The sequence below is a fragment of the Hylobates moloch genome, unplaced genomic scaffold (genome assembly GCF_009828535.3).
Source record: "Hylobates moloch isolate HMO894 unplaced genomic scaffold, HMol_V3 SCAFFOLD_5, whole genome shotgun sequence".
NCBI lineage: Eukaryota > Metazoa > Chordata > Mammalia > Primates > Hylobatidae > Hylobates > Hylobates moloch.
In genome coordinates this window covers 89,409,666-89,437,564 of record NW_026652280.1, presented here as the reverse complement: position 1 = coordinate 89,437,564, position 27,899 = coordinate 89,409,666, and the positions used below count along the sequence as shown (strand labels likewise).

General features: G+C 55.8%; 1 protein-coding gene across 2 annotated transcripts in view; it reads left to right on the top strand.

Moving 5' to 3' along the window:
• Positions 1-27,899, top strand: part of SHANK2 (SH3 and multiple ankyrin repeat domains 2) — a 677,887-nt gene that overhangs the window by 637,554 nt on the left and 12,434 nt on the right. For both annotated transcript variants that reach the window (XM_032153760.2, XM_058439055.1), the window contains 8 exons: positions 9,656-9,791; positions 10,308-10,388; positions 10,663-10,671; positions 11,989-12,009; positions 20,258-20,388; positions 22,354-22,465; positions 23,394-23,414; positions 25,018-27,424. In XM_032153760.2, the coding sequence (XP_032009651.1) occupies positions 9,656-9,791; positions 10,308-10,388; positions 10,663-10,671; positions 11,989-12,009; positions 20,258-20,388; positions 22,354-22,465; positions 23,394-23,414; positions 25,018-27,424 (2,918 nt within the window). The remainder of the gene's footprint in view (positions 1-9,655; positions 9,792-10,307; positions 10,389-10,662; positions 10,672-11,988; positions 12,010-20,257; positions 20,389-22,353; positions 22,466-23,393; positions 23,415-25,017; positions 27,425-27,899) is intronic.

The following is a 27,899-nucleotide window of genomic DNA, read 5'->3' as shown; positions in this document are numbered from 1 at the left end:
TTGAATTACTGTTAGGTACATAGAAAAACCGACCAACAAACAAAATTATTTTGCTCTAGGGAGAACAAAATGTACAGGAAAAGATGAAGTAACCATAGTATACTATGTAGTTTAAGCTATGAATAGATTTTACATATTCATGATGTAAATCCTGAATGGTGATCTAGTTAAAATTTTGATATAAATACATCTAGAGGATGGTGGTACTGGGAAAATAGTGGGGAGGGAGGATTTTTTAGAAAGAGCCAAATTAGTGGTTCTCAACTGATGGCGTCTTGACCTTCCATAGGACATTTGGCAGTATCTGGAAACATTCTTGATTTTCACACTTGGGGGTGGAGATTATTGCTGGCAGCTGGCAGGTAGAATTCAGGGACACTGCTAAACATCCTACAACGCACACCCACAATAAAGAATTGGTCCAAAATCACCATAGTGCCACATTTCACAAACTCTGAGCCAAGTCATCCTTTTCCATCACAGTGTGTCAGCAGATAATATCGAAAATGTAAATATCAAGTAGCAAAAATAGGTGTTCAGAGACGAAGTGATAGATATAAAATTAAATAGCTGAAGGCTCAGAGTGAGAAGTAAGGCTGGGTGGTGGGGTTTCGTCATGACATCCTTGTGGAACTCTTTGTTTCTGTAAACTCTGTGTGTGTATGTACAACTTTGATATTTTAAATAACAATTTAAGTGGAAGAAGAGAATTATTTACAAAGGAAGGCAGGTATGCCCATTCTTCACAGAAATTCCCTGGACTGTGGCTGATGATTGATAGGGTTGGGTTCTTGCCATCTACCTGGATGTGGCTGTGATTCACTCACTCTGTAAATGTCTCCATGTCTGTATGTAAGGGTGATGCATGGACAGGCAGATTACTCTTTTTTTGGAGTTATCTGGATCCATGATTTCTCAACAGTTTCTCTCTACTCCAAGGCAGTTATCCCCAGGAGCTTCAGTACTTACCTGAGCCTTCTATAAATCTGGCAAGTGATCAAGCCATACCTTCCCCTGGTGGCAGCATTCCAGAATTGCAGGTCCAGGTTTTTTGAGGGGGACCGAAACCCCATGGAAGCTCAAGATGCCAACCTGAGCATACGAGGAAACAGCAAGCATTTCACCTATTCTGCAGTTTCTGTCACCACACGAGCAATTTCTGGCATCTGTTTTAAGGACTGTAGCTGGTTCCAAAGTCTCATTGCAGGTTAAACTGATTTTGTTTAAAGGCTCAGAAATTCTAAAGATCCTAAAGCTCTTTTTTCCCCTCTGTCCCTGCTGAACTGGGCAGGGAAATGTAACTGAATTATCCAGTCCTGCCTTGTTGCATGCTGGTCTTGTCAATTAATTTCATGTTGAGTTGAGTTGCCAGCCATGTGCCTTTGCCCCACTCTTCCCATAGAAGTGTTGATGGGCGTTGGGGCACACTCTGTTGGCATCCTTGTGCCTTACTGTTAAAGTGCTCACCTTCACACGGGGAGCAGGTGCACAAAAACCCAAAGCCACACAACGCACAGCTTTGTCCTTGGTATGTTTCTTACTTTTGGGGAAGGACTTCATCCAAAGCTTGTTTATTTTGCAGAATAGGATGAGAACTTAAGACCAGCATGGTCGACGGGACGTTGGCGCAGCCTCTTTGGTTGGGGCTGGCTCTGGGCAGCAAGGAGTAGGTGCTGCCACTTCATGTGGCTGCGAAGCTTCTGTCCAGAAAATGGAGTCACACTTCCTCTTCACCAGGAAAGGGGAAGGCAGCTGGGAGCATGGGCTCCACCCTTTGTGTGCCCAGCCCAGGGAGGACTCCAGTAACCCCTAGGACTCACTGTGCTATGACTCGCACAAGGCAGAGACACTTCCTCTAAAGGTAAAAGACGGTGACATGGACCCATCCTGGAAGACACCCTCTTCCTGCAGACAGGTTCCCCCAGCTCCTGGACAGAGGAGGGAGGAGCAGAGAAGAGAGGGACAGGATCTGTATCCAGAGGCCTCAAAGACGGCGGGGTCCAGTGGCAGAAACTTGGGGGTGGGGGCGCTAGCAGAGGCAGGAAAGACAATCTCTTCTCAGGGACCCACATTACATGCCCCAGTTAGCCCTGCTAAAGGGGACAGTTTCAACAGGACCTCTGTGGGGTGGGGAAGGGCAGAAGCTCTGTTACAGGCATGAGCGCGGGAGGGCTGTGGCCTCCAGCCTGCACTGCCCACTCCCTCTCAGGGCTGCGGCAGTCATTTTTCAATGACAATGCCTCTGAGTTCCTACTCACAACACCCCTTCCCCCAGGACCTTTAAGATGCCCCAGCCACCAACCTTGGCCCCAGGTTTGCTAACAGCGGCAGCATCTGGGGGCTGTAGCCTTTGCATGCCAGAGCTGCCTTTGCCATCTCTGCAGGTCTGGGTGGACGGCGGCCCCAGGGTCTGCTCCTCCAGTCCCTGCCTCCCAGCTTCCCTTTAAGACCAGTCACTCCTGGGTCACCTGCTGGCCAAGACACCTCCTCCCTCCCCATCTCAAGCCTGGTACAATATATGTAATTGCAGGGGATGGGAGATGGGAACAGTCCCTAAGATCCCACAGGAACAGCTGTGGCCAGGCGCCTGGGTAAGTAGGCACAGCTATGGTTTGTCACTTGAGTTCTTAGTCCATTTGGGCTGCCGCGACAGAATACACAGATCAGGTGGCTTAAACAGCACTTATTTCTCCCAGCTCGGGAGACCAGAAGTCCAAGATCATGGCACTGGCCAGCAAACTGGTTTGCAGAAAGCCATCTTCTCTTCACAGGACAGAAAGGGCAAAGGGTTGCTCCAGGGTCCCTTTTATAAGGGCACTAATCCCATTCACGAAGGCTCCGCCTCATGATGTAATCACTTCCCAGAGTCCCCACCTCCCAACCCCATCACACTGGCAGTGAGGGTTTCAACACATGGACTGGGGGGACATAGACATGCAGCCACTGCAAATCCCCAGCTTCAAGTCGTGGCCAGCAGGGTGGGCTGAGTCAGAGCTGAAAGACAGGGAGAGGGGGCAGGGGAGCTGAGGAAAGCTGACCCAAAGGCTAAACCAATGCTGAAGACTCAGAGCTACATGCCAGCTGGCCGTGCTCTGAGCTCCTGCAAGGAAGAGTGCAGAGCTCCATGCTGGGAGCCCCTCCTCAATGGGATAAATGGGACTTGCGGCCATTTTTGCTCTGAGGCCAATAGCCAGTGTCCCCACACTGGGCCCCTGGGGGAGGTCGTGGGACCAGGAGCCAAGGCTGTGGCCCAATCAGTGTCTGCTCACATCGGGCAGTGCTGGAGACCTGTGCCACTGCATAGGCAACAGCTGGTGCTGCAGGGGCAGGTGAGCCTCAGTGGGCAGCACTGTGGCTGAGGGCTGCGATAGAACAGTCCTCAGGGTGGTAACCAAGAAGGCCGGGCAAGGCACAGGCCTGGTGACCGAGCACTGCAGGTGGGCAGCTTCAACCAGATGGGGACTCTCCCACAGCTCTGGAGGCCAGAAGTTTGAGATCAAGGTGGCAGTAGCATAGGTTCCCTCTAAGGCTGTGAGGGAAAATCTTCCAGGCCTCTCCCATAGGAGCTGACAGTTTCCTGGCAACCTTTAGCATCTCAAAGCACCACCCTGATCTCAGCCTTCATGGCGCCTTCTCCCTGTGTGCATTTCTCCATATCCAGACTCCCCCGAATCTCTTTGAGACAGGGTCTCACTCTGTTGCCCAGACTGGAGTGCAGTAGCACAATCATGGCTCATTGCAGTCTCAACCAGCAGAGCTCAGGTGATCCTCCTGCCTCAGCCTCCCAAGTAGCTGGGACCACAGACACACACCAGTACACCTGGCTAACTTGTAACTTTTGTAGAAATGGGGTCTCACTATGTTGCCCAGGCTGATCTGAAACTCGTGCTTGAGCAACCCGCCCACCTCAGCCTCCCAGAGTGCTGGGATTACAGGTGTGAGCCACCGCACCCGGCCCAAATTTCCCCTTTTCGTAAGAACACTAGTCACCTGGGTTAGGCTCACCCTAATGGCCCCTTTTGAACTTGACTGTATCTGCAAAGACCCTCTTTCCAAGTAAGGTCATATTTTGAGATACTGGGGGTTAGGACTCCAGCATATAAATTTGGGCAGGACATAGTTCAGTCCAGAACAAGTGTCTGGGAACACAGAGATGATGCACCAGTAGGTAGGGTAGGGCAGAGGGCAGACTCTGCCCCGCCCCAGTACTTAGCCCTGATGGCAGCCTTAGGGGAAGCTGGAGGGATGGGATGTGGGGAGGGGTGCTGAGCATTCTGTCGGGAAAGGTCAGTATGGGCGGAAGGTTGGGGTGGATTCTCTGTGCTCAGTTGAGGGGGACAGGGCAGGTGTGTGCCCAGCAGCACGTAAGCACCATCCACCCCCATGAGTCCTGGTGCCCTGTGGTGTTCCCAGTAGGCAGACTCTCATTGCCTGAGGTCAGAGGTGGGCACAGGCTATCAGTGCGGCCAGGTTCTCACCAAGGGGTCTTCCTGTCCTGGGCCTGTATGATGGAGGTTCCTGTGGCACACTCTCACGGCCTGTGCCCTCTCGGCAGAATCTAAACCACACCCTGGAGGGGTGCAAAGCAAATGTGCGTTGCAGGAGTTACTACCGGTCTGAGATCATTTGCAGAGCCTCTAAACACTCCGAAAAATCACAAGCCCCACTCCTGCGGGTGCCTCCCAGCCCCAGCTGCTTTGGGGAAGTCGGCATTTTTAGTGCCGTGATGGTATTTAGAGTCTAATTACAAATGCGCGTCACTGGGACCACATGCTTGGTGCTGGAACTGGCTCTTCATTGATGGAAACGATGTGGTTTCTATATTAAGTGCGAGATTCGGAGCCAGTGTCCTGGCTTTTGCAAGCCCAAGTTTGAGTTGGGGTCCCCCACAGGCCCCTCCAGACCTCATGTCTATGTCTGTCCACTGGACCTGCATCTAGGGATCAGGGTAATGCAGAGTGGTGACACACAGCGTGGCCGCCTGCCTCTGCCCCAGCGCCCACATGACATTCCCCCATTCTGCCTCCTCCTCATGCTCAGAAAGGCTGTTGCAAGCCCCTCGCAGACATCCCTCTCCCTCTGCAGGGGAAAGATTTTGGGCACAAGGTCAATGTTTTTTGAGATCTGAGCCCTGACACAGGAGACTAGCCTGGGAAGCTTAGATTGATACAGGGCTCACCAGTCACCTGCGGCTTCCCTAGGAAATAGAAATCAGTTTCATGAATGTCACCTGGGCTGATTTTGAGACCAGGAATGTGCAGAGTTCAATCTGTCTCTTCCCAAAAGTCTAAACGCAGATGGCACCAAAGGCAGTGATAGCAGTTTTCTGTTTCACTGGTGGCTGCCAAGAGCCACAAATCCAATGCCCCCTAAAGCTGAGAAGGTGACATCAGGGCCCAGGAGGCTGGGGCGGGCGGGCACAGCAGCACTCACAGCCCCAGCTAACAGCAGGGGAGGATGCCGCATGCAAGTGGGAGGCCCAGCTCCCCAAGTGCGAGGGTTCTGATTTTTCAATGAAAACTGAAATTCTAGACTTTTTATGCAAAGGTTTTACACGCTTTAAATTGTGACAGCTAAGTTAAAACTGACTGAGGCACTGTGTGGGTGGGATTTGACCCTTGGTAATCGCTGGATGGGGACCAAAGGGAACATCCTAGGATGTGTGTGGATGGTTTGAGGCCCTATCAGCACCACCTCCCTGCCCCCAAGTGCTTGCCAGGGCAAGAAGCCATGCTGTTTACTGAAGGCACCCCACTAGAGAGGCAGGTATCCTGCCTACGGGCACCCAGCAAGCAGCAGGGCCCCCACAGGCTCTGGACCCAGTAATACGCTGATTCTGGAGGGGTGCAGGTCCACCAGGACCAGGGCTCACCAGATACCATCCCTCCATGAAGGGGGAGGGAGGGCCCTCCAAGTGGAGCTGGGACTGCAGGGGAGCTCATCCAAAGCAACTTTGTTTGGAAGTGGCTCATGACCCCGGAAGACCTGGGCAAGACAGATTCCGGAGGTCAGAGGGGCATCAGATGCCCAACAACTGATTCCAAACCTAGCTCTACCCCTGCAAGCCCTGTATGCCTCTTTGTCATCAGCTTTCAGAGAAGACCAAGTGATGTTTCCAGGGCCCATGGGAGCCTCATTTCCTCTGAGCTCTCCTGAGCAGGTCCTGCCATTTGCTGCAGTCTCCTGAGGGCAGCAGGTCTACGAGGGGTACAGGGGACGGAATCAGGAATTGGGGACCCCTGCTGATTAGGAGTTAGGTGGGAACAGCAGCTTCTGCAGACTCAGATACGACACATCACATCTGGGCAGGAGCAGCTCTGGCTGGGGCAGCATGACTGTGTGGAGGTGCCACCAGAACGTGCACTCAGGCTGTCGGCTACAGACAAGGAAGGTGCTGGGGCCACCAAGGTCCTTGGCCACACAGCCAAGCTTCCTGAGAATCCCCCATGAGTGGCTCATTCCCTGAGAGGCCCTTTGGTCCTCTGTCTCCCCTGCCCAGAGAAGGGTAATGTCTGTCTCTGACACTTCTGAGGAAAAGGGCTCTCCAGCCTCTTGACCCTTCCAAGGCACAGGAACAAACTTCTTCTCCCAAAGTGGCCAAGGGCCAGCTCTGGCCAAGATCACAGGACAGCATCCAGCCACCACAAATGAACCACAGGAGATTCTGGAGGATGAGGATTCTAGGGAGTGAGCCCAAGGCCGTGATGGTTAGCAGGCTGCAGTCGGAGGCCACATCCCCAGCCCCTCCCTGCCTAAGCAGCCGGGCTGTTAAAAGTCCCCATCAGCCCAACAAGCCCTCAGGAGGCCCCAACTTGAGCCTGGCTTCTCCAGTGACTGGCGGCCCATCCCTGTGCCAGTCCCATAGCCTCCCCAAGCATCAGATCCAGAGAATGCCCCACAGCGGGTGGCAGGAGCAAGCAGGCAGTAATACACACTTTCTTGGTTGGAGCCCCCTCAAGGCCTGGCACTGGGGGCCCAACCAGAGCAGGAAAGCTGGTCCCAGCCCATCTCAAGGTGGAGCCAAGTCCGCCCCTCTCTCCCCACAGCCTTGCAAGGGATGACCCCTGAGGATCTAGTGGCTGGGCAGCTGGGGGCTCCCTACTGCCAGGTCTTCTCACCAAGGCCTCACACTGGCCTCGTGGCTCCTGAGCCTGGCAGCCTGCCTCCTCTATCTCAGTTTGAGGCCCCAATGTCCCAGTGCTCCCCACGTGTTTGGCACCTCATATAGCTGCTCGGGTCAGATGCCTCATCTCTGCATTGGGCCTCAGCACTCCCTGGCCCATAACCTCACCCTGGCATCCGAGGCCCTGTTCTCAGGCCTTGGCCTTTTCTGCGCCCCCGACCCCCTACTGGATCCTTGCCCATTCCCACCCCACCACTCCGCCCACATTTGCCTTTCCTGGTGGTTCTAGGCCTCTGTTCTGTCTCCTTTTACTTGGCTCTGCCTTCTTAGGTGGTACTCAGCCACCTGAAGTTATGTGTTCACTTCTTTGTGCGTCGGCCAAAACTCCCTGATGAGGATGCAAACTTCCCACAGATGGAGGCAGAGAGAGACAGCTGAACCGCCTGTGCCTCATGGCTTTTAGTGGTACCGGGAACAGAAACACTGGAATGAGTGAATGAATGAATGAATGAATGAATTCCTGAGCAACAGCCACTACCCGGGTGTGCTGATGGGAGGGGAGAGAACCGATAACGCATGACTCGTGTTCGGTTGCCTGTCTGTACCAGAGCAGCGAGGGTCCTGCAAGCTGAGGTCTGCCCTCCAAGAACTCCCGGCGCGCTCTTCCTCAATCTGGCTCCTTTACTTCCTAAATCCATCTGCTTTCCTAATTACATTCTGAGAACCTCAGTGAAAGGAACAGCCCCCAGAAGTCACCTTGCAAAGACCACTGCTGCTGTAGATGGGCCTCTCTCCCAAGGCCCAGTAGGATGGTCCTGCTCCCAAGACTGTATCTTCAGGGCAGTGCAGGGTGACCAGCTGTCCAGTGGACCCAGGACACTGGATACTCACTGCTGAAACCGGGTGGGTCTGAGTACATGGGAATGAGCTGGTCCCACAGCAGAGACTGTAGAGCAGCTGGCGCAGGGACTGCCCTGGCCCCACCGAGTCCTCCCTGGGTTCCTCGCAGCTCTGCCTGGAGGAGCTCTGCAGCTATCTCGTAGGTGACCGAAACTGGCACATCCTGGGCCTGTCAACAGTATGGGGAGCCGGGCTGTACCTGCTTCTATCCAGCTCTTACAGGGGTGTTGGATTTGTGAAAATCCACCAAGCAGCACACAAGCTTTAAGTTTTCTGTTTGTGGGTATACCAGATGTTTAGTTTTTGAAGAATCCAAAGCAGGAGGAGGATATGTGTACAGCAGTGTGGCTGGTGAGGGGCATGACGTCTTGGCTGTTTACGATCAGGGTGCTTTTCTTTGTTCGAAGGTGGCGCGTGAAGCAGCTGTAAACTTCACCTTCCGGGGCTTCCCCCTCCCTGCTGCCACCTAGAGACAGCTGCCTTTGGGCTGTGCTCCCATTCAGGAGCTGCTGGGATGAAGGTGCCAGAGGCCCCCTGTGGCGCTCAGTTCCATGGGCAGGGGTGAGGCCGGGGCCTTTTCACAGCAACATTTGAAAACCACTAAGTGTTATTCCTGCAGTAGCCAGGGTGGGCAGTGTCGGCCCAGACGCCCACCCAGTTCCAGTCTCCATCACTCAGGTCTTCCTCTGGGAGTGGCGTGGGGCTGGGAGGCAGAGGCCAAGACCATCTGCTGCTGAGCGTTGCTCAGGGAGGTGAGAAGAGCAGAAAGCAGAGGGGCCAGGGCCCAGCCCCGCCTCTGCCTGTGGGATGGCACCCTGTGTCCTTTCCTACTTCTGTGCCAGGTGCATTTGCCATGGTGAGGACAAACGGGGCAGGAGGCAACCGGCTCCTAAAGGGACCAAGAGCTCCTCAACTGCAGGGCAGTGGCCATAGCATGGCAGCCTTGGGGGTCCCCAACCTGCCACTCACCGTCCCAGGAGCACTGGGGCAGCTAGCTGTCCAGACCAGCACAGGGACAGGGCCCCCACTCTGTGAGCGCCCTGCTGGGCCAGGCTTTTCTGCCTTCCCAGGCCCCTGGAGCGGGAGGGAGAGCAGGGAGGGAGGGAGTGGGAGGAAAGGGGCCGCGTCAGTGTGATGTGCGTTCCCAGAATATATGAGAAGCAATTAAGCGCCACGTTTCCTCCTCCTGTGAGGACACAAAGCCTGGCACTGCAGCCCAGCCCTGGAACACACCTGTCAGGCTCTTCACATGCAGTCTCTTGGTGGCCGTGAAAATTGCCCCAGGCCTGTAAAAGTAAGCACCAAAAGTAAGCACCTGAGGATGCTCAGGTTAAATAGGAATCAGCCCTTCCTCTGCAACAGCTGTGGAGGACTCAGCAGAGAGCTGCAGTGTCAGAGGAAGGCCTTCCCCGGCCTCCTGAGCCACAGTTAAGTGACCTCCACAGTCACAGCAGCATTCATTCTGGTTTCCCCAAAAGCACCTTTGCTTCCAAAAAGACGATGGTCTCACTCCCTTCACTTCCCTGCATTCGCCCCCTTTTTAGAAGCCCACATGTCTCTGCCTTGGGTGGGTGCCAGCTGTCTTCCTCTCCGCTGGCTCTCACTGACGCCATTCTCCTCGCCTTCCCACAGGTTAACAATGAGAATGTTGTCAAAGTCGGCCACAGGCAGGTGGTGAACATGATCCGGCAGGGAGGGAATCACCTGGTCCTGAAGGTGGTCACGGTGACCAGGAATCTGGACCCCGACGACACCGCCAGGAAGAAAGGTACATGCCCCACATTGCCCAGCTCCAGCCTGGGGCCCTACCAGGGGTGGGTGGGGGCGGGCAGGACAGCTGGGGGGCAGTGGGCCCTCTCTCCAGCCAATCCCACACTTCTGAGAGCCCAGGCACAGGGGCAAGGCTGGAATTTGCCGCCAGAGCCCATGACAATGACTTGGGGCTCACAGGCTGCCGGAACCATCCGTGTCCCACCAGGAGTGCCCTTTTAGTCACTAGCAGGCGTCCCTTCTGCAGGCTTCCGCTGGCTTCCCACTTGGTGTCATGTCCCCTCCCTCTCCCTGCCCAGGCCCACCCAGGAGGGCCTGCACTGCAGTCCAGGGCTATGGCAAGATCCTCCTGAGCGCCTGTCCTTTCCCATCGTGAGCACGCCTGCACAATCCCTGAGCACCGCAGCCAAACAGCCTGAGACCCACCTGCCAGCCACAGCGCCACCGCTGGCCTTATTCCCATATCTGGAAACATGGGCTGGGGTCTCACACCCATCTCTCCTCTGCCCTCTAGCTCCCCCGCCTCCAAAGCGAGCACCGACCACAGCCCTCACCCTGCGCTCCAAGTCCATGACCTCGGAGCTGGAGGAGCTCGGTAAGTCGCACACCCAGCCCAGCCGCGTACAGTCGCCATGCCGGTCCCTGAGCTGCCCTTTGCAAAGCACCAGGCTGTGCATGACCCCATGCTTGCTTGCTACCCCCTTCCTGCCCCTGTACCCAGACGTGCGTCAGGAAATGCCCCTGCATGCCCCGCAGCCCCACGTGTGCACCTCCCTCCGTGCCTCTCGGGGAGTTATTGCTAGTCCTGCCTTTCCTCTTTTCTGTTTATCTAACATTGTTTTGTTTTGAATTTTTGGGCCTCTCACTAGTGGATAAAGGTAAGCAGCCCCACTGGGTCCCCAAAGCAGCTCCCCCTGCTGTCTAGGGCATCCCCACCGACATCCACCTCAGCCCAGGCCTCGGAGGCCTGTGTGAGCTGCTCCCCACATGGCTCAGACCAGAAGGCTCCATCCTCCGGGGATCTGTGTAGATAGCGTGGGCTTGGCAGAGCAGTCTGGTCTGTGCAGCAGGCTTAGGGAACTCCCGGCACCTTTGTATAAGGTCTGCAAGCAACAGAGAGAGGCTCTGGCCCTCTGACTCCATTTTGTAGACTAGGGAAGGGCGACTAGCAGCCACGTGGGCCATGCAGGATCCTGTTCCAGGGAGTCACCATGGAGCCCAGGGACATCTTGGGAAAGAGGGTGGCTCTGAAACACACAGAGATGGCGTGTAGGTGGAAACGCTTGCTCCACTGGAACACAAATTGGAGCTGGTGAAGGCAGCTTACATGGGCACAGAAATAAATGAGCCCCCACCCAAGGCCCATGGTCCAGTCCAGCTGGCCTGGGGGGTTGAGAGCCAAGCCCCGACCGGTGCTCTCACCCACAGGCCCTGTCCTCCCTGCACTCTGGCACAGGCAGCTTTCCCGAGAGGGGTCTAGCAAGTGCTGCCACAGCGGTGAAGCAGTAGTCATCCTTCCTCGGCCCAGGGCACTGAGGCCGGCCAGGCCGCCTCTCACGAGGTTCTGGGGCTAGAGTCTGAGGACGGGCATGAGGCCTCAGTACAAAACAGCAGCCCTGCAGTGGCACTGCCCCACCCACCCAGAAGCAGTCGTGCCCCGAGTGCCCCAGCCTCACAGGCGACAGAGAAGGTGACCAGCCTCCAGGCCCTCTCCACAGAGGCCTGTCCTGGGGCTCCCCAGAGGGACAAGCCCAGCAGCTCTCATTTTTCCAAGGGGTGCTCCTGCAAGCTCAGCTCAGTCAAGAAACAAAAGAATGAAGCAGGAAAGGCCACAGGTGCGCTCTAAAGGCTGGCCCCGCCACCTCCGCTCATGTGCTCTGAGAGCTCCTCCCCCACTTTGGCAGGGTGCTGGTGGGACGAGGGGTGCTGAGGAAGGAAAGCCCCTTTCCACTGCCAGGCAGTAGGTTAACTAGCAGGGCAGACAGGACAGAGTTGTGCGGGCAGCCAAGGTTTGGGGAAAGCCACTCCATGGATAGCGCAGCCTGCGTTTGCAGCGTTCCAGACAGGCCCTGCCTGCCGCCCCACTGCCGGCCCAGCCTGCTCCTGAGGTGCCCTGAGCTGACAAGGCCCGAGTGTAGGCTGCGGGCGGGCGCTGCATCCTGGTGGCTCATGGCGCTCCCCTTTCTGTTTGCAAGCCTCGGTCCGGAAGAAGAAGGGTAAGGGAGGCCCATTGTCTGTCTCAGCCCCCTGCCCATCACCCCCCCGTGGAACCAGAAACCTCCTTTGTGATGCCGTGAAGTCTCAAATGTGCCGCAAAGCCTTGTGTTGTCTTCTCCTGCCGGCCCCATCCTGGAGCACATCCGTCTGTCTGTTCTTTCTGCTTGGCTTCTCCTGTCTGTGATTCCCCAGCGTGTCCTGTGTTTCTTCCCTGACCTGTGTTCACATCGTCATGACCGTGAAGCTGGCCGGACCCCTGTTCGGTCTCAGCTGGGCCTGCCTGGGCTGGGTGGCTTCCAAGCTCTGTGAGGCCTCCCAGGGGCCTGAGTCACATGGGGCTGCCTGGATGGGGGGTTACAGGCGAGCAGAGCCTCTGGCTGCATTCCTGACCCTCAGGACCCCTTTGTGGTGGGCAGGAACTGCCTCCCTTTAAGGCCCGGAAATCACCCATTCCCCAAGAGGCTGCCCTGTGCCCCATGGGGCACTGGAGGGAAAAGGGAGCAGTGTGAGCCCTTTGGCTACACCTCCCCACCCAGGGCTGGTGTGGAGTGGGAGACTGGCAGTCACCGTGGCTGTGGGCAGCTGGACCACAGGCCCCGGGTAGACTCAGGTGCCCCCTTTCACAGCAGCAAGCACATCGGGGGGTATTGCTCGCCTGCTGCTGGACACAGCTCCCCCAACAATTAAAAGCAGCACTCCCAGCTTCTAATTAATCCCTTGGAGTTGGGAAGAGCCTAGCACCTGGCCAGAGGCACTGGCCCTAAGGCACATATTAACTGTGTCCCAATCATGTTAGATGAGAATGGGTGAAGTGGGCACAGAACCACCACTGTCTCCTCCCCTGGCTGTCCCTGCCCACCGCCCTCACCTGTGTCATCCCAGCGGCCTCTCTGCAGCAGCCCCGGGCTTGCACCAGCATCCTACAGCTGCCCAGAAAACTCCCAGCGGACTTTCTAGGCCCCATTGCTGCGCCGAGGATGTGGTGGACGCCCGGGGTACAGAATACCCTTCTTTCTATGTCGTGCAATTACGTTTCTGTCTGAACGCGTCTTCAATCCAAGGCCAAACCCCAGCTCACAGGAATGGCCCTCTATTCATCACCTACCTGAGGAAGACGCCCTACCATGGGTGCCCAGGGACCCAGTTGCCAGAACAGCGTGGGACAACAAAAGTCCCTTGTCAGGGAGAACAGTTCGGGACTCAGGCGGCTGAGCCGCTGTGGGCGCCTGTGGCCTTCTAGGACCTGGCCCCATCCACACTGCCCTCCTCCCCCAGGGTGGCATCAGAAGATACGAGTCACAGCCTGCATTGCCAGGCAGAGTCCACGCAGAGCACGGGCAGGAGCCCCAGAGAGAAGATCCACCTCCCGTCTGAGCAAGAGAAACTGGCTACAAATTTGAGCTTAAATGCCCCAGAGCCTCAATCCCAGATATAACGGGGGCAAGGGTGTGGGCAGGAAGACCCCGAAGGGACCAGCAGCCATGGCCCAGCCTGGTCATACTGGGGGATCCAGCTGGGGACTGAAGACACCGAGGGTTGCTGACAGCCCCTGCCTCCAGGGCCATGAGGGCATCCCACGGTGCACATGCGAAGTGCGGGTCACATAGTGGATGCGCGGCAAATGCTCCAGGCCCCTCGTGCTGCCTCCACCCGTCTCTGGGAGGACTGGCCTCACCTCGGAAAAAGCACTCGTCACACCCCAGAAAGGCCGTGTGGAACAAAAGTCAGGCCTTTACAGTTGTATTGGGTTGAAAAGTGACCCCCAAAGTTCTGTGAATGGGACCTTATTTGGAAATAGGATCCTTGCAGATCTAATCAAGATGAGGTCATGCTGGACTCGGGTGGGCCCTGAATCCAGTGGTGTGTCCTTGTAAAGGAAGGAACAAGCCAAGAAACACCATGGATTTCATCCTCCCCCAGACCCCTGAAGGAGCCTGACCTTGGACTTCCAGCCTCCAGAACTGTGCAGGGATACGTTTCCAGTGTTTTAAGCCCCCCGTGCATGGTCATTTATCTTAACATCCCTGGCAAAGCACCTCAAATCCCAGCTCTGTCCCCACTAGCTTTACCCTGCTTAGTGATCCCAGGTTTTCAGTTCTCCATCTGTAAAATGCTTGTTTAGTCTTTAAGTGTTCTCTGAGCACCTGCCCTAGTCCCCAGACCCTGTGCTGGGCTCAGGAAGAAGCCAGCTGTCAGGCAGGATTTGGGGTGGGGCCTCTGCCCCCAGGCACGTGAAGGGGACTGTGGCCTTCACCCTACCAGGCACCTATGGCTGTACCTTCAGACTCTAGCCCTTGGAAGGTGTGTGACTCAGAGCCTGCGGGCCAGGACCAGTCCACCAGGGTCCAAGCACACCCTTCCCACCCTGCACTGCCTCTTTGGAAGATTAAACCAAGAGGCTGGCCAACTGGCAACAGCCGCTGCTTCTAACACACGGGGCTTCTGTCCTCTAACATCTGGCGCTGCAGATGTGTGTGTTTTCCTTTTGGAAATGGAGTGACATTTGTACTCTCTCACCCAGAGATAGGATGTAGTGGCACTGCACCTCCAGAGAAGTAGACAGACCACTTCAAGCCCACATAAAGGGAGACAGTAGTGGTTGAGAACCGACAGGGTCCCTGGATCATACCAGAGGATGGGAAGCAGACCATGAATCGGGTCCCAGGAAAGCTGAAAAGCTGGAGCAGTCCCATGCAGCCCTCCACAGGCCTGGTCTGCTGCTTTCCCCCAGAAGGTTCTGAAGAGTCGATGGGGAAACAGCTGGGCACTCTGCCCCTCAATGGCACTGGCTCCCAGGCTCTGGGCCTGTTGTGTGGCCACAGGCAAAGGAACTCGCTGGACAGTGGACCTAGCATCGCTTCAGTGCAGAACCCACTTCCAGGAGACTCGGCCACCAGGTGCCCATGTGATCCTGGGCCTCCCAGCCTCAGCATGGACGCTGGGGTCGTGTCACTCCTCAATTTGGTGACTCCCTTGTGACTCACTGAGGATGCAGAGCAGTGGCAAGATTTCTCTAGCACAGGGCATGCTGCTTCCTGCCCCCTATCAGGGGAACCTGCACTGAAGTCAGCCCGTGGTCCAGAGTCAGCTCATGGGCTGGGGGGCTCTGTTAACAGGCAAGGCAGGCAGGTGACAAACCTACCTCCCCTCCCTTTTCCCTGTGCCTTGTCAGCATAACGTGTCTACTGGAGAGAACACACGCTTGCTCAGAGGGCTGAAATGCAGGTGACTGCTGGGGCATCTTCATCAGCTCCTCACCGGAGTGTTTTGGGATTTGACAGTTTCAACTCCCAGTTTCAAATCTGTCTGAGGCTTGTTTTCTGTCACCGAGCACTTCATTCTAAGACTGCCAGGGGCCGGATTTGCTAATCCCCTTCATCCAGAGTCCCTGAATAAAGACCTAGTTCTGAGCTTTTATAAATTAAGCGTAATCCTTAGGAGCCTAGAATGAGAAGCAGGAATCTCAGTCCTGTGGCTTTTCTGAAAAGTCTCCATATCCTGGTAAACAAGATCTCCAAGATAGGGACTGAGCAAGTCAGGCCAGCACGCTCCCACTGGCCATGTCCCCAAGAGACAAGGGCCAGGAGGGACCCGCACCCCTGTGGGGGGCCAATGCAGGGTTTTCCTTTTTCATTTGAATTACACTAACTCTAACTTAAAAAGGAATGCTAGCCCCTGACCCTACCACCCCAACACGCCTGGCTGCTCTCACATGTTCTGGTTCAAAAGAACATTTGTTTTGGGGTTATTAGGAAGGGAAGGGTTTAAAACAGAGACCAGGTGTCCACAGGCAAGGTGGCCACAGCTTCAGGGATGCAACTTCAGTGACATGACCGACCCCACCCTCTGACGTGGCGACTGTGATGATTGATGGGTAGGGTGCCCCCACCTCATGGTTCTCCTGGACGAGGCAGAGCATGCCAATGGTGACCCCAACCATTTCCAAACATTCTGCAGCCGTTGCCCACCAGGGCCCAGGGCTGGGCAGCCCATCACATGGCAGGCACAAGGCTTGGGGGACCCCAACGCCAGCCCCAGCTCCCACCTGGTCCCATGGTTTGCCCCCATATGGCCTTACACATCTCAGACCTGAAATGTTTTCCCTTTAACATGGGAACAATCCCTTTACTACAGCCAGCTTCTCATTAGGATGAGAAACAGGATGATCGGCCCAGAACTTCCACCCGATTCAGGGACGGCTGTCATTATTGACCAGGACACCTTTCCTTCACCCTGGGCACACAGTTACATGAGGTGTATTTAGCAAAATGCCTGCCGCAGGCCCTGAGGTCCTAAAATCGCAGCCTGCAGCCTGTTCATTTTGGGAATGTGAGAATTCGAGGCGGTGCCCCAGGGAGGCCAGGCAGCAGACCCTCAATGTGCAGTGGATGGAAATGAACCAGCCTCATCAGCTGTGGGGTTTGTTAATACATAAAAAAACAGACACATGGCTTCTGGAAGGGCCCAGTTGGAAACGGGAGCTTCTTGAAGATTTGGCTCATTTAAATTGTAATCCCAGGAAAGCTGTTACACCCTAGAGTCCCTCCTTCCTTGATGTGCCCAGACATGGCCAACAGCACAGCGGAGCCTGGCCACAGCCTTCCCACACCCACCTGCGCCCAGGCCTCCCCTGCAGGGCCTCGGCCCTCCTGCATCTTCTGGGTCTGACACCTGTCAATGTTCAACGCCAGTGACTTTCCCTCACCTCCACTATTCAGCCCCAGCTGCCACCTTAGCCTCTGAGCTTACCATAGCCTGGAAGTCCAGCCAGGAGGGATGCCCAGGGGTTTCTGGTTTGGATGGGCCTTCCTGCATCTCCACAGGTGCAGGCCTGAGCACAGGCAGGTGGCAGCCAGGAAGGCACCCTTCCCTGTCTGCACCTGTGTACAGTATCGGGTGGGCTGGATTCTGCAGCTGCCCCCAGAGCTCACCACCTGGAATGCCCCCGTGGGATGTTTTGTTGGGCTCCAGCTGCTCTTACCCTAACTTGGTGGCATCCCTTCCGGGTCATGTTCATGGAGGTACATGCTGCTGCACCCTGCTCAGGCCTCATCCTCCACTGGGGTCAGAGGAGGGGCCCAGGCCAGCACTGTCAGGAAGTAGGCCCCAGGGTATCCCCACCCCGCAGTGCCCTGGCTCACCACAGTTGTGGGACATAACTCGCTGGTGCTGGAGACACATCTCAACCCCCATTTCATTGGAGAAAAATACTCTGGGGGCCACCAGCGGCCACATCTCAGTTGAGGCAAAGAACAGCCACTGCCCAGCACCCCCACTTCCAGGGATAGACCAAGCTGGAGTTGCACATCACAGCCGGCCAAAGGAGATCACCCAAGCGTCACCTGGTCCAGAGTCAAAGGGGAGCAGCCCAGCTGATGGGCGAGGCCAGGGCAGAGAGGCCTGCACAGAAACCAGTTCGACCCCAGCCATCCAAGGAGTCCCAGCCCAGCCCTGGGAGGGGAAAGACTCCTTGGAGGAAGCAAATTGCTGGGACCACGGCAGGTGGACCCAGCCCGTGGAGCCCAGGGAGATTGACAGGGACCCCAGCAAAGGGAATGTGAGATGAGGCAGCCATGCAGCACATGCTGCAGCCGGAGGAGCTGGGCTGAAGAGGGCCTTGAACGCAGGTGAGGACAGCACGGCTCTGGACTGGGGTCACAGGTTGCAGCCAGGATGTCCCCACTGCCAAGTGAGATGAGAATTGGGTGTTTCCTACCGTGCCTGACCAGTTCCCTGAGGAGCAGATGCTTAGCATCCACTGGGGGAATGACAAGGCCCCCAAGGAGGCATCAGGCTTGTCAAAGAGCCAGCAGGGCTTGTGGGTCCAGGAATCACAGGAGAGAATGCGTGAGCAGGGACGCAGAATTGGGGCCCAGTGAGCCTGCAGGCCTGGTTAGCTGGACTTGGTCATGAAGGGAGAGAGTGCTGTGGGGGAAGAGTTGGCTGCCCGGACACTATGGGGCAAGGGCTTTCTTGCTTTGCGTGAACACTTGGCATTTTGCTGACAACTGGAAACGTGGTCCAGGCCAGGGGTCAGCAAACACCTCCCCGAAGGGCCCCATGGTAAGTGTGCTGGGCGTGACAGCCATATGGCCTCTGCTGCACGTTCTCCTGCCTTTTCTCCCCGCCCCCCCTGCTCCTTGTTTGAAGACTAAAAGTGTATGGCTGGGTGTGGTGGCTCACACCTGTAATCCCAGCACTTTGGGAGGCCAAGGCGGGCAGATCACTTGAGATCAGGAGTCTGAGACCAGCCTGGCCAACACGGTGAAACCCCATCTCCTAAAAACACAAAAATTAGCTGGGCATGGTGGTGCTCGCCTGTAATCCCAGCTACTCAGGAAGCTGAGGCACGAGAATTGCTTGAACCCAGGAGGTGGAGGTTGCAGTGAGCCAAGCAGCCTGGGTGACAGTGAGACTCCATCTTAAAGGAAAAAAAAAAAAAAGTATAGACTGCCCTGAGGTTCTGGCCCGGTGAGGGCAGGACTGGCCCAAGGGTCTGGAACCAGGCCCCTCATGCAGACTCTACCGTGAGAGTGTCCACAGGTGTCAGAGTTGTGTACATCTCAGCTGCTCGGCAAGGTTGAGGGGCCATCACAGGGCGCCTGGCTCAGTGTCCCCAGCACACCCCCATTTCTTCTCCCCAAACTTCCTCTTGTGGGGACCTCTGGTCTAGGCTACCTTTGTCAGGAGCCTGATGCCTTGGGTGATGGACAACCCTGATCCGTGCCATGGCTCTGGGAGCTTTGCCCGTGGGTCAGCTCCCCGTGAGAAGCTGCCATGACAGGTAACCTCCGCCTCAGCTTGAAGAACAACTTGGAGATGGAGGCCTTCCTCCTTGCACTCTGCTTAGCTCCAACTTGCACAATAGCCTCGTGGCTCAAAGTCTGGGCAAGGCCCTAGCATACACTTCATGGGAGCCACCAGACCCCAAGAGTGGGCTTAGGGTGGCCAGAAGGCAGAATGTTCTAGATGGCCTGCTTCTCCCCAGGGAGTAAGGCCAGTGTTGTCTCAAAGGCTCAGAATGGGGTACACCCACCAGACACCGCACTGGCTTTGTCCCAACCCAGTGACATCTTAGAAGTACAGCTGGGGTCACCTTTTCCAGAATGCACATCGGGACTGGAAGACCAGCTCTCCAGGTCTCAGTGGCACAGGGCCCTTGCATTTAAACAGCCCTAGACACATCCTTATGCCTGATCCCAAACACCCTTAGATGAAGCTAAGGCGCCAGGAGAGCTCTGGGATGTGCTTCAGTTTTCAAGTAAAAAAAAAAAAAAAAAAAAAAAAAAATGTGCTGTAAATGTCCTTTTTAAAAAACTTTTGTTAATTGCTAAGAATCTCTTATAACTAAACTTTGGTTTTCTTTTTTTTTTTTTTTTTAAATGGGAAGGTTCTGCATTGGGGAAAATAAACAGAGACCTTCCCTCTGCAACACTTACTAACGCCTGGGGCCCCTGAGAACCCTGGCCTCTGAAACACCCACACTGCTTTGGGTGGCAGGTCCTCATGTCTGGCAATCACAAAGAAACCATATGTCTGAGTTTCTTTAAAAAAAAAAAAAAAAAAAAACCACTTCAAAAAGTCAGTTAACCCTCACAAGAATAAATCCCATTAGTAAGAATAGTGATTCCACCAAAGAAATGGCCCAAACGCCTGTAATCCCAGCACTTTGGGAGGCCAAGGTTGGTGGATCACTTGAGGTCAGGAGTTCAAGATTAGCCTGGCCAACATGGTGAAACTCCGTCTCTACTAAAAATACAAAAATTAGCTGGGCGTAGTGGCAGGTGCCTGTAATCCCAGCTACTCGCGAGGCTGACACAGGAGAATTGCTTAAACCTGGGAGGCGGAGGTTGCAGTGAGCCAAGATTGCACCACTGCACTCCAGCCTGGGCGACAGAGCGAGAGACTGTCTCAAAAAAAAAAAAAAAAAAAAAAAAAAAAAACAGAAATGTCCCAAAAAGCTTCAGAGCCCTTGGTGGGCTGGGCACTTACGAGGAGGTAGCTGAGCTACGGAGGGTCTTCTATGTCCATGCCTCGTGCATGCCTCCGAGGGCAAGGTCTGGGGAAGGAGCCCATGCCCCAGTGGGAATGCATGTGGCAGAGGCACACGCATGCTCCTCACAGCAGCAACAAATGCCCCCTGCACAGTTTTGGATGCTGGAGTGGCTGCTGCACCTGTGCGCTTTCCTATCTACGCCCAGCTTCCCCACTGGTGTTGCTGCTCCAATCCTCACGGTTCTATTGCAGATAAACCCGAGGAGATAGTCCCGGCCTCCAAGCCCTCCCGCGCTGCTGAGAACATGGCCGTGGAACCGAGGGTGGCGACCATCAAGCAGCGGCCCAGCAGCCGGTGCTTCCCGGCGGGCTCAGACATGAACGTGAGTGGCCGTACCTTGGGACCACGAGGGCGGGGGCCGACGGTGACCCAGGAAGTAGGTGGGCTGTCTCAGTAGTTGAGGTGCACACGCTCTCATGTCTGGTTCATGCTGTCCAGAGGTGGGGCCCAAATCTAAGTGGCCACAAGACGAAGAGCCAGGTCCATGCAGACTCACAGTGGTGGGACAGAGTAGGCTGCATCCAAGCCCTGCCACTCCCTTACCGCACTGACTGTCTCCACTCACTCAGTGCCCTGAGCCTCGAAGGTGTCCCGGCATACTTGGCTGAGGACCCATGAGCACATGGATGTAAGGGGCCTTGACATACTCTTCAGACGAGGGGATCTTGCCTCCTGGTCCACCCAGAGCACAGAAATGCTCCGGTGTAGAAGAGGCCGTCTGTCCCACATCCCACGTGGCAATCCCCCACGCTCTCCGAGATCCTGGACAACACTTGTCCTAGGAGGCAGAAGTGCCATGAAGGGCTTCAGTGTCTGCTGGGTGCAGTGGGTGCTTTGCTCAGAGCAGGCTGCCCATGCCATGGTCACCTTCCCTGGGCAGTCAGGAGGGCGCACAGCTGGAAAAGGGCCTGGGGCAGAGGCTGCTGATTCCCCCGGGCACGTCCTGAACAAGGCGTGGCCTCCTGGACCCTTGCATTACTTCTCCTTTGTGCAGAGGCAGCCATCTGAACCTGATGTCAGATTCCAGCACTGCTTACCTGTCCTGATTGCTTACCTAACTTAATATTCTCTTTGAACCAGTATCAAACTGCCTATGTCTAGCCTTTTCTTGAACAATAACACCTATAAATATTATAAATTTACCACAAGGCTTTTCTGTAATGTGCATTAAACAACTGTTAGTGATTACAATTAAAATATTTGCCCTCACACCTCCTCCCATCACCTCTGAACTCCACAAGGGGCCTTCCCCCCCAGGCCCTGCCTGCTGGTCCTTGCCTCCCACTTTGTTCCCAGTCCTTCGTGGCACCCACATGCCCCACCAAGTTAGGGGGTGTCTGAGACAAGGTGCCCTTGACCTCCCAAAGGGTCCCACTTTCCTCCCCAGCCTCAGGGCCATACAGTGAGACAAACAGAGGCTGTGGACACATGGAAACTGCATCTCCAAGCTGGAGCAATAAAAGCTTGCACATGAATATTTCCGTCGAGCGTCCGTATCTGATATTTTCCTGGGTTGGCCTTCAACACTACGGGTTTGGGGCCCTGAGCCATCTCAATTTTTCAGACAAAGCAGCAGCCTGGGGAAGCGAAAGGGTTGGCAGCACCAGGACTCTGCTTCCAAGGTGGAGGAGGGGAGCTCTAGGATCCTCCTGGAACAGGCTGAGGAGGGAGGAAGCTGGGGACAGCCTGCTGCTGCAGACTCCAAGCTGTGCCCCTGAGCAGCTCCAGGGCTTGCTTAAGCTAGCTGGCACATCATGCTCACCCACACACCACCACAATACCTGGTTGGCCTTTGCACACACTGTGGGGCTGGTGTCAGGAGCCCATTTTATGAAAGAGGAAATGGTGGCTCCTATGTAAGGACTTGATGGTCACGTGGCACATGGGGAGTGGGGTATGGACCCAGGCCAAACCCCACCGCCCACCACTCTGTGTCCTTTCCCACAGGACATCCAGCCTGGCCCCCCTTTCAGAGAGATGTGACTGTCCAGCTGCTCTGGCAAATGGTGTTGCAGCAGACCACATCTCCATGGAACAAGGCATGCTGCCATCCTAACAGGGCCAAAGGCCAATAGCAGCTGCAGCGAATAGGAAAGGCACCTAGAGAGGGCCCTTCCTGGATCCTCAATGCTGTGGTTCTCATCAGCCCCACCGGAGACTTTAGGTGGCTCCAGAAGCAGCTTGGGGAAGTCACAGTGACAGAAGTTCCCTTGTGGCCTCTGGGCCCTGTGACCGTGGGTGGGGGCTGGCCAGGGCTGCGTCTCACCCTAGGCTTTCTGGTTTGCAGTCTGTGTATGAACGCCAAGGAATCGCCGTGATGACACCCACTGTTCCTGGGAGCCCAAAAGCCCCGTTTCTGGGCATCCCTCGAGGTACGATGCGAAGGCAGAAATCAATAGGTAAGAAGTGTGGCACTCCCCCACAGAAGTTGCCCCTGGGCTTTCAAACACAGCCGTTGGCCCCTCAGGAATTCTGACCCCTGGGCCTCCAACAGTTGCCTTGGCATCCCACCCCAGCAAGGCCCTGCCAGCCCACCCACCAGAGGGTAGGAACCTGGCCTTGCCCACCAGGGAGCCATTGGAACATCTGAGTGGCATGAAACTTATCCCCCCTGAAGGACACAAAATCCAGGGTGGCTTCTGTAATCTTGAAGCCCAGTTATATGTGATAATTCCAGCAGGGTAAAGGGGGAGGGTGGACGGGGTGGTGCGAGCCAACACCCCTGCCCCACCCTGCCCTGCTCAGGGTGGGAAGGGTAAGTGGGTTCCCTGCATTCCCCAGCCACCACCAGGCCTGGAGTATGAGCTCAGCAGATATACTTCCAAGGATGGTTGGGTCAGGGTCTCGAAATGAAATAATGTACTGTGTGTTGCAGAAAACTGCCTTCCTTTCTTCTTAATGTCACAATTATTCCTATTGACTCTGCTGCAGGCAAAGGTACACTTGACCTTGAGACAAGGTCACACTTGACCCTTTGAGACAGTCCCTTTGTGAGATAATTCAGCATTGCCTTTACTGTGTCAATTCTGGTAGAAGCTGAGGCCCTTGCCCTGTGAGAGTTGTGGAGGCAACCCTGGGACTCTGGTCTGCCCAGCCCACCCCAGGGGCACTGTCCTGTGTGTTCTGGAAATGCCTCTGGGCTGCTGTGCAAAAGTGCAGCATGCTTGTGAGTCTGAGGTGGGTAACTGTAGGCAGTCGCTAGGCAGTAAGTGGCCGTGGAGGTGGTGTCTGCTATGCTTAAAGCTCCCCCTGCACCAGCAAACTCAGGGAGAGCTGCGTATTTGTCTTGCGGTTACTGGTTAATAACAACTGATTTCCTCCTGTCAGACAGCAGAATCTTTCTATCAGGTTAGTGAACCTTATGGTTTGGAATCTGTAATCTGAATGTAACCCAGCTTACTTTATAAGGTGTATTCTTAAATTAGTACTCCTTGGGAACATAATTGCCAGACAACCAACTCAGAGTGACTGGTCAATGGAGAACACCTTAAATGAGCCATCTTTGCAATGCCAAAATGTCCTCCCACAAGGAGTATGTTAAATTTGGAATACACTTATCGAATGGAAGTTTTCATTGGAATAAATTATTGTAGTTTGTCCTAGGACTTTTTTTCATTTCAAGTAATTTATTTTGCTACCTCTTTGAAAACCCTGCATGCTCCCGACATGAAATCCCTGTGCCATGCGTCTGTCGGTGCGTGTGTGCGTGTCTCGCTTCCCTTCTCCCCGAGTGCTCCTGTTGACGTGTCTGTGTCTTCAGCTGTTGAACAGTCTGTAAAGTCACACCTAGGCAACACACCCAGAGAACCCTCAGGCCACGCTGCTGGCTGTCGTAGGACCTCAGCCGCATCCCCACACATTCAACATCCACGTATTTTCATTAGGTCAACTCATACTTTGTGCCAGGTCAGCCACACTTGGACCCTGGTTAGTTGCGATCATGGTGGTCTGCTGGGCTCTCGGCCCCTGCTCCAGAGGGTCTCGGCAGGACCACTTCTAGGGCTGCCGCTGGGACCCAGAAGGGGCTCACTGAGGCCTGGCTCAGGATCCTACTCCTGGCTCAGTCCAGGACTTTAAAGGAACCTGGGCTCCCTCCCCTCAGGAGCAGGCTCAAGAGCCCACATGGCACCTCCTCTGAGCTGGCATTCCCCAGCCATCCATCTCTCTGAAGGTCCAGAGAGCTCAAGGACACATAGAACCCTTAGTGGGGCCCAGTGAAGTCAGGCAACGAAAGGATTCACATGACCCTGGAAGAAAAGCACCTCTTCCCAGCACACACACAGCCAACCGTGGGCAGATGGCTTCGCTCAGGGTGGCAAAGGCCTCCCTGTACATCTGGGCAGCCGTGGGGCTCAAGTGCCATCTGGACGGTGGACTGCACACCATCCTTGCCACATAAACACAGCAATACCTGCAACCCTTTGCTCTCATTTCAGATGGACAGGTGACAGCCTTAGACCCCTGCCCTAAAAACACTCCCAGGAGCCCTTACCATGCCTGAAGGGGCATGGTGGAAGGATACCTCCTGGTCTAGCCAACCCCGCCCCAGCACAATGCCAGCACAAGCACACGTGCACGCACACACACACGCACACGCAGCCCCAAGGCGAGCTACCCACTTGGCCTGCAGACTGGCACACGGCTCAGCGTCAGTGGCCCTCCTGCCCTGGCCTCACACAGCTCCCCTGCTGCAGCCTGCGCCTGGAGGCCCCACAGCAGCAACACACTCACAGCATCCCCAGTGCCTTTCTGTTCTTCCCTTTCTTGTCCTTTGGCTCACGACAGGCCATATGGCTAACCACTCAGCATCGTGGCTTGTGCTGTGTTACCTGAACACCCCGTTCATCATCTGAATTTGTGAGTTTGTGGAGATGTAGTGTATCGCACATTCCTAGGAACTTAGGCTTTGTTGCTATTGTGACTTAAAGCTAAATCTATTTTCTACTTGTAGGAATAACAGAGGAAGAGCGGCAGTTTCTGGCTCCTCCAATGCTGAAGTTCACCAGAAGCCTGTCCATGCCGGACACCTCTGAGGACATCCCCCCTCCACCGCAGTCTGTGCCCCCATCCCCACCACCACCTTCCCCCACCACTTACAACTGCCCCAAGTCCCCAACTCCAAGAGTCTATGGGACGATTAAGCCTGCGTTCAATCAGAATTCTGCCGCCAAGGTGTCCCCCGCCACCAGGTCCGACACCGTGGCCACCATGATGAGGGAGAAGGGGATGTACTTCAGGAGAGAGCTGGACCGCTACTCCCTGGATTCTGAAGACCTCTACAGTCGGAATGCCGGCCCACAGGCCAACTTCCGCAACAAGAGAGGCCAGATGCCCGAAAACCCATACTCAGAGGTGGGGAAGATCGCCAGCAAAGCCGTCTACGTCCCCGCCAAGCCCGCCAGGCGGAAGGGGATGCTGGTGAAGCAGTCCAACGTGGAGGACAGCCCCGAGAAGACGTGCTCCATCCCTATCCCAACCATCATCGTGAAGGAGCCGTCCACCAGCAGCAGCGGCAAGAGCAGCCAGGGCAGCAGCATGGAGATCGACCCCCAGGCCCCGGAGCCACCAAGCCAGCTGCGGCCTGACGAAAGCCTGACCGTCAGCAGCCCCTTCGCCGCCGCCATCGCCGGAGCCGTCCGCGACCGTGAGAAGCGGCTGGAAGCCAGGAGGAACTCCCCGGCTTTCCTCTCCACAGACCTGGGGGACGAGGATGTGGGCCTGGGGCCACCCGCCCCCAGGACGCGGCCCTCCATGTTCCCCGAGGAGGGGGATTTTGCTGACGAGGACAGCGCTGAGCAGCTGTCATCCCCCATGCCGAGTGCCACGCCCAGGGAGCCCGAAAACCATTTCGTGAGTGGCGCTGAGGCCAGTGCTCAGGTTGAGGCTGGGAGGCCGCTGAATTCCACGTCCAAAGCCCAGGGGCCCGAGAGCAGCCCAGCAGTGCCCTCCGCGAGCAGCGGCACAGCCGGCCCCGGGAATTATGTCCACCCACTCACAGGGCGGCTGCTTGATCCCAGCTCCCCGCTGGCCCTGGCACTCTCTGCAAGGGACCGAGCCATGAAGGAGTCTCAGCAGGGACCCAAAGGGGAAGCCCCCAAGGCCGACCTCAACAAACCTCTTTACATTGATACCAAAATGCGGCCCAGCCTGGATGCCGGCTTCCCTACGGTCACCAAGCAGAACACCCGGGGACCCCTGAGGCGGCAGGAGACGGAGAACAAGTACGAGACCGACCTGGGCCGAGACCGGAAGGGCGATGACAAGAAGAACATGCTGATTGACATCATGGACACGTCCCAGCAGAAGTCGGCTGGCCTACTGATGGTGCACACCGTGGACGCCACTAAGCTAGACAATGCCCTGCAGGAAGAGGACGAGAAGGCAGACGTGGAGATGAAGCCAGACAGCTCGCCGTCCGAGGTGCCAGAAGGTGTTTCCGAAACCGAAGGTGCTTTACAGATCTCCGCTGCCCCCGAGCCCACCACCGTGCCCGGCAGAACCATCGTGGCGGTGGGCTCCATGGAAGAGGCGGTGATTTTGCCATTCCGCATCCCTCCTCCCCCTCTGGCATCCGTGGACTTGGATGAGGATTTTATTTTTACAGAGCCATTGCCTCCTCCCCTGGAATTTGCAAATAGTTTTGATATCCCCGATGACCGGGCAGCTTCTGTCCCGGCTCTCTCAGACTTAGTGAAGCAGAAGAAAAGCGACACCCCTCAGTCCCCTTCGTTGAACTCCAGCCAACCAACCAACTCTGCAGACAGCAAGAAGCCAGCCAGTCTTTCAAACTGTCTGCCTGCCTCATTCCTGCCACCCCCTGAAAGCTTTGACGCCGTCGCCGACTCTGGGATCGAGGAGGTGGACAGCCGGAGTAGCAGCGACCACCACCTCGAGACGACCAGCACTATCTCCACCGTGTCTAGCATCTCCACCCTGTCTTCCGAAGGTGGAGAGAACGTGGACACCTGCACAGTCTATGCAGATGGGCAAGCATTTATGGTTGACAAACCCCCAGTACCTCCTAAGCCAAAAATGAAGCCCATCATTCACAAAAGCAATGCACTTTATCAAGACGCGCTCGTGGAAGAGGATGTAGATAGCTTTGTTATCCCCCCGCCCGCTCCCCCACCCCCGCCGGGCAGTGCCCAGCCTGGGATGGCCAAGGTTCTCCAGCCAAGGACCTCCAAGTTGTGGGGCGACGTCACAGAGATCAAAAGCCCGATTCTCTCAGGCCCAAAGGCAAACGTTATTAGTGAATTGAACTCTATCCTACAGCAAATGAACCGAGAGAAATCAGCAAAGCCGGGGGAAGGACTGGATTCACCAATGGGAGCCAAGTCCGCCAGCCTCGCTCCAAGGTAAGTCTGCGGTTGGTGCAGATGCACACCGCTCCGTGTGCACTGTCCCTGCTGACCAGGAAAGGTCCTCGGGTAGCAGCCCCAGCGGACACGAAGAGGGGAATTCGTAAAGCCTGTGTGGGCCACGTCTGTTAATGCAGTAACACTTCTTTTTCTCATGCTCCTGGACTCCGGGACAGCCGAGTAATGATCACAGCCATCCTGGTGGGACACAGCACTCCTTCATAAAGACTTGTAATGAAACGAGGTTGCTGGAAGCCCTCCTCACCTTGGCTTCCAAAGAGAAGCTCCACTCTCTCCTCTGTGCCCTCCAGATCTCTGCCAGGACCACCTAGAAGGCCATTTAGAGCCTCACCAAAGCCCAAACCAAGCTTCGAGTTGGTTGCAGGAGACTAGCTGCCCCAAGAGGGCAGCGAGTGGGTGGGCGGCAGGTGCAGGTATCTGAATACACGTGTGGGTTCTTCTCCCTCTCCCA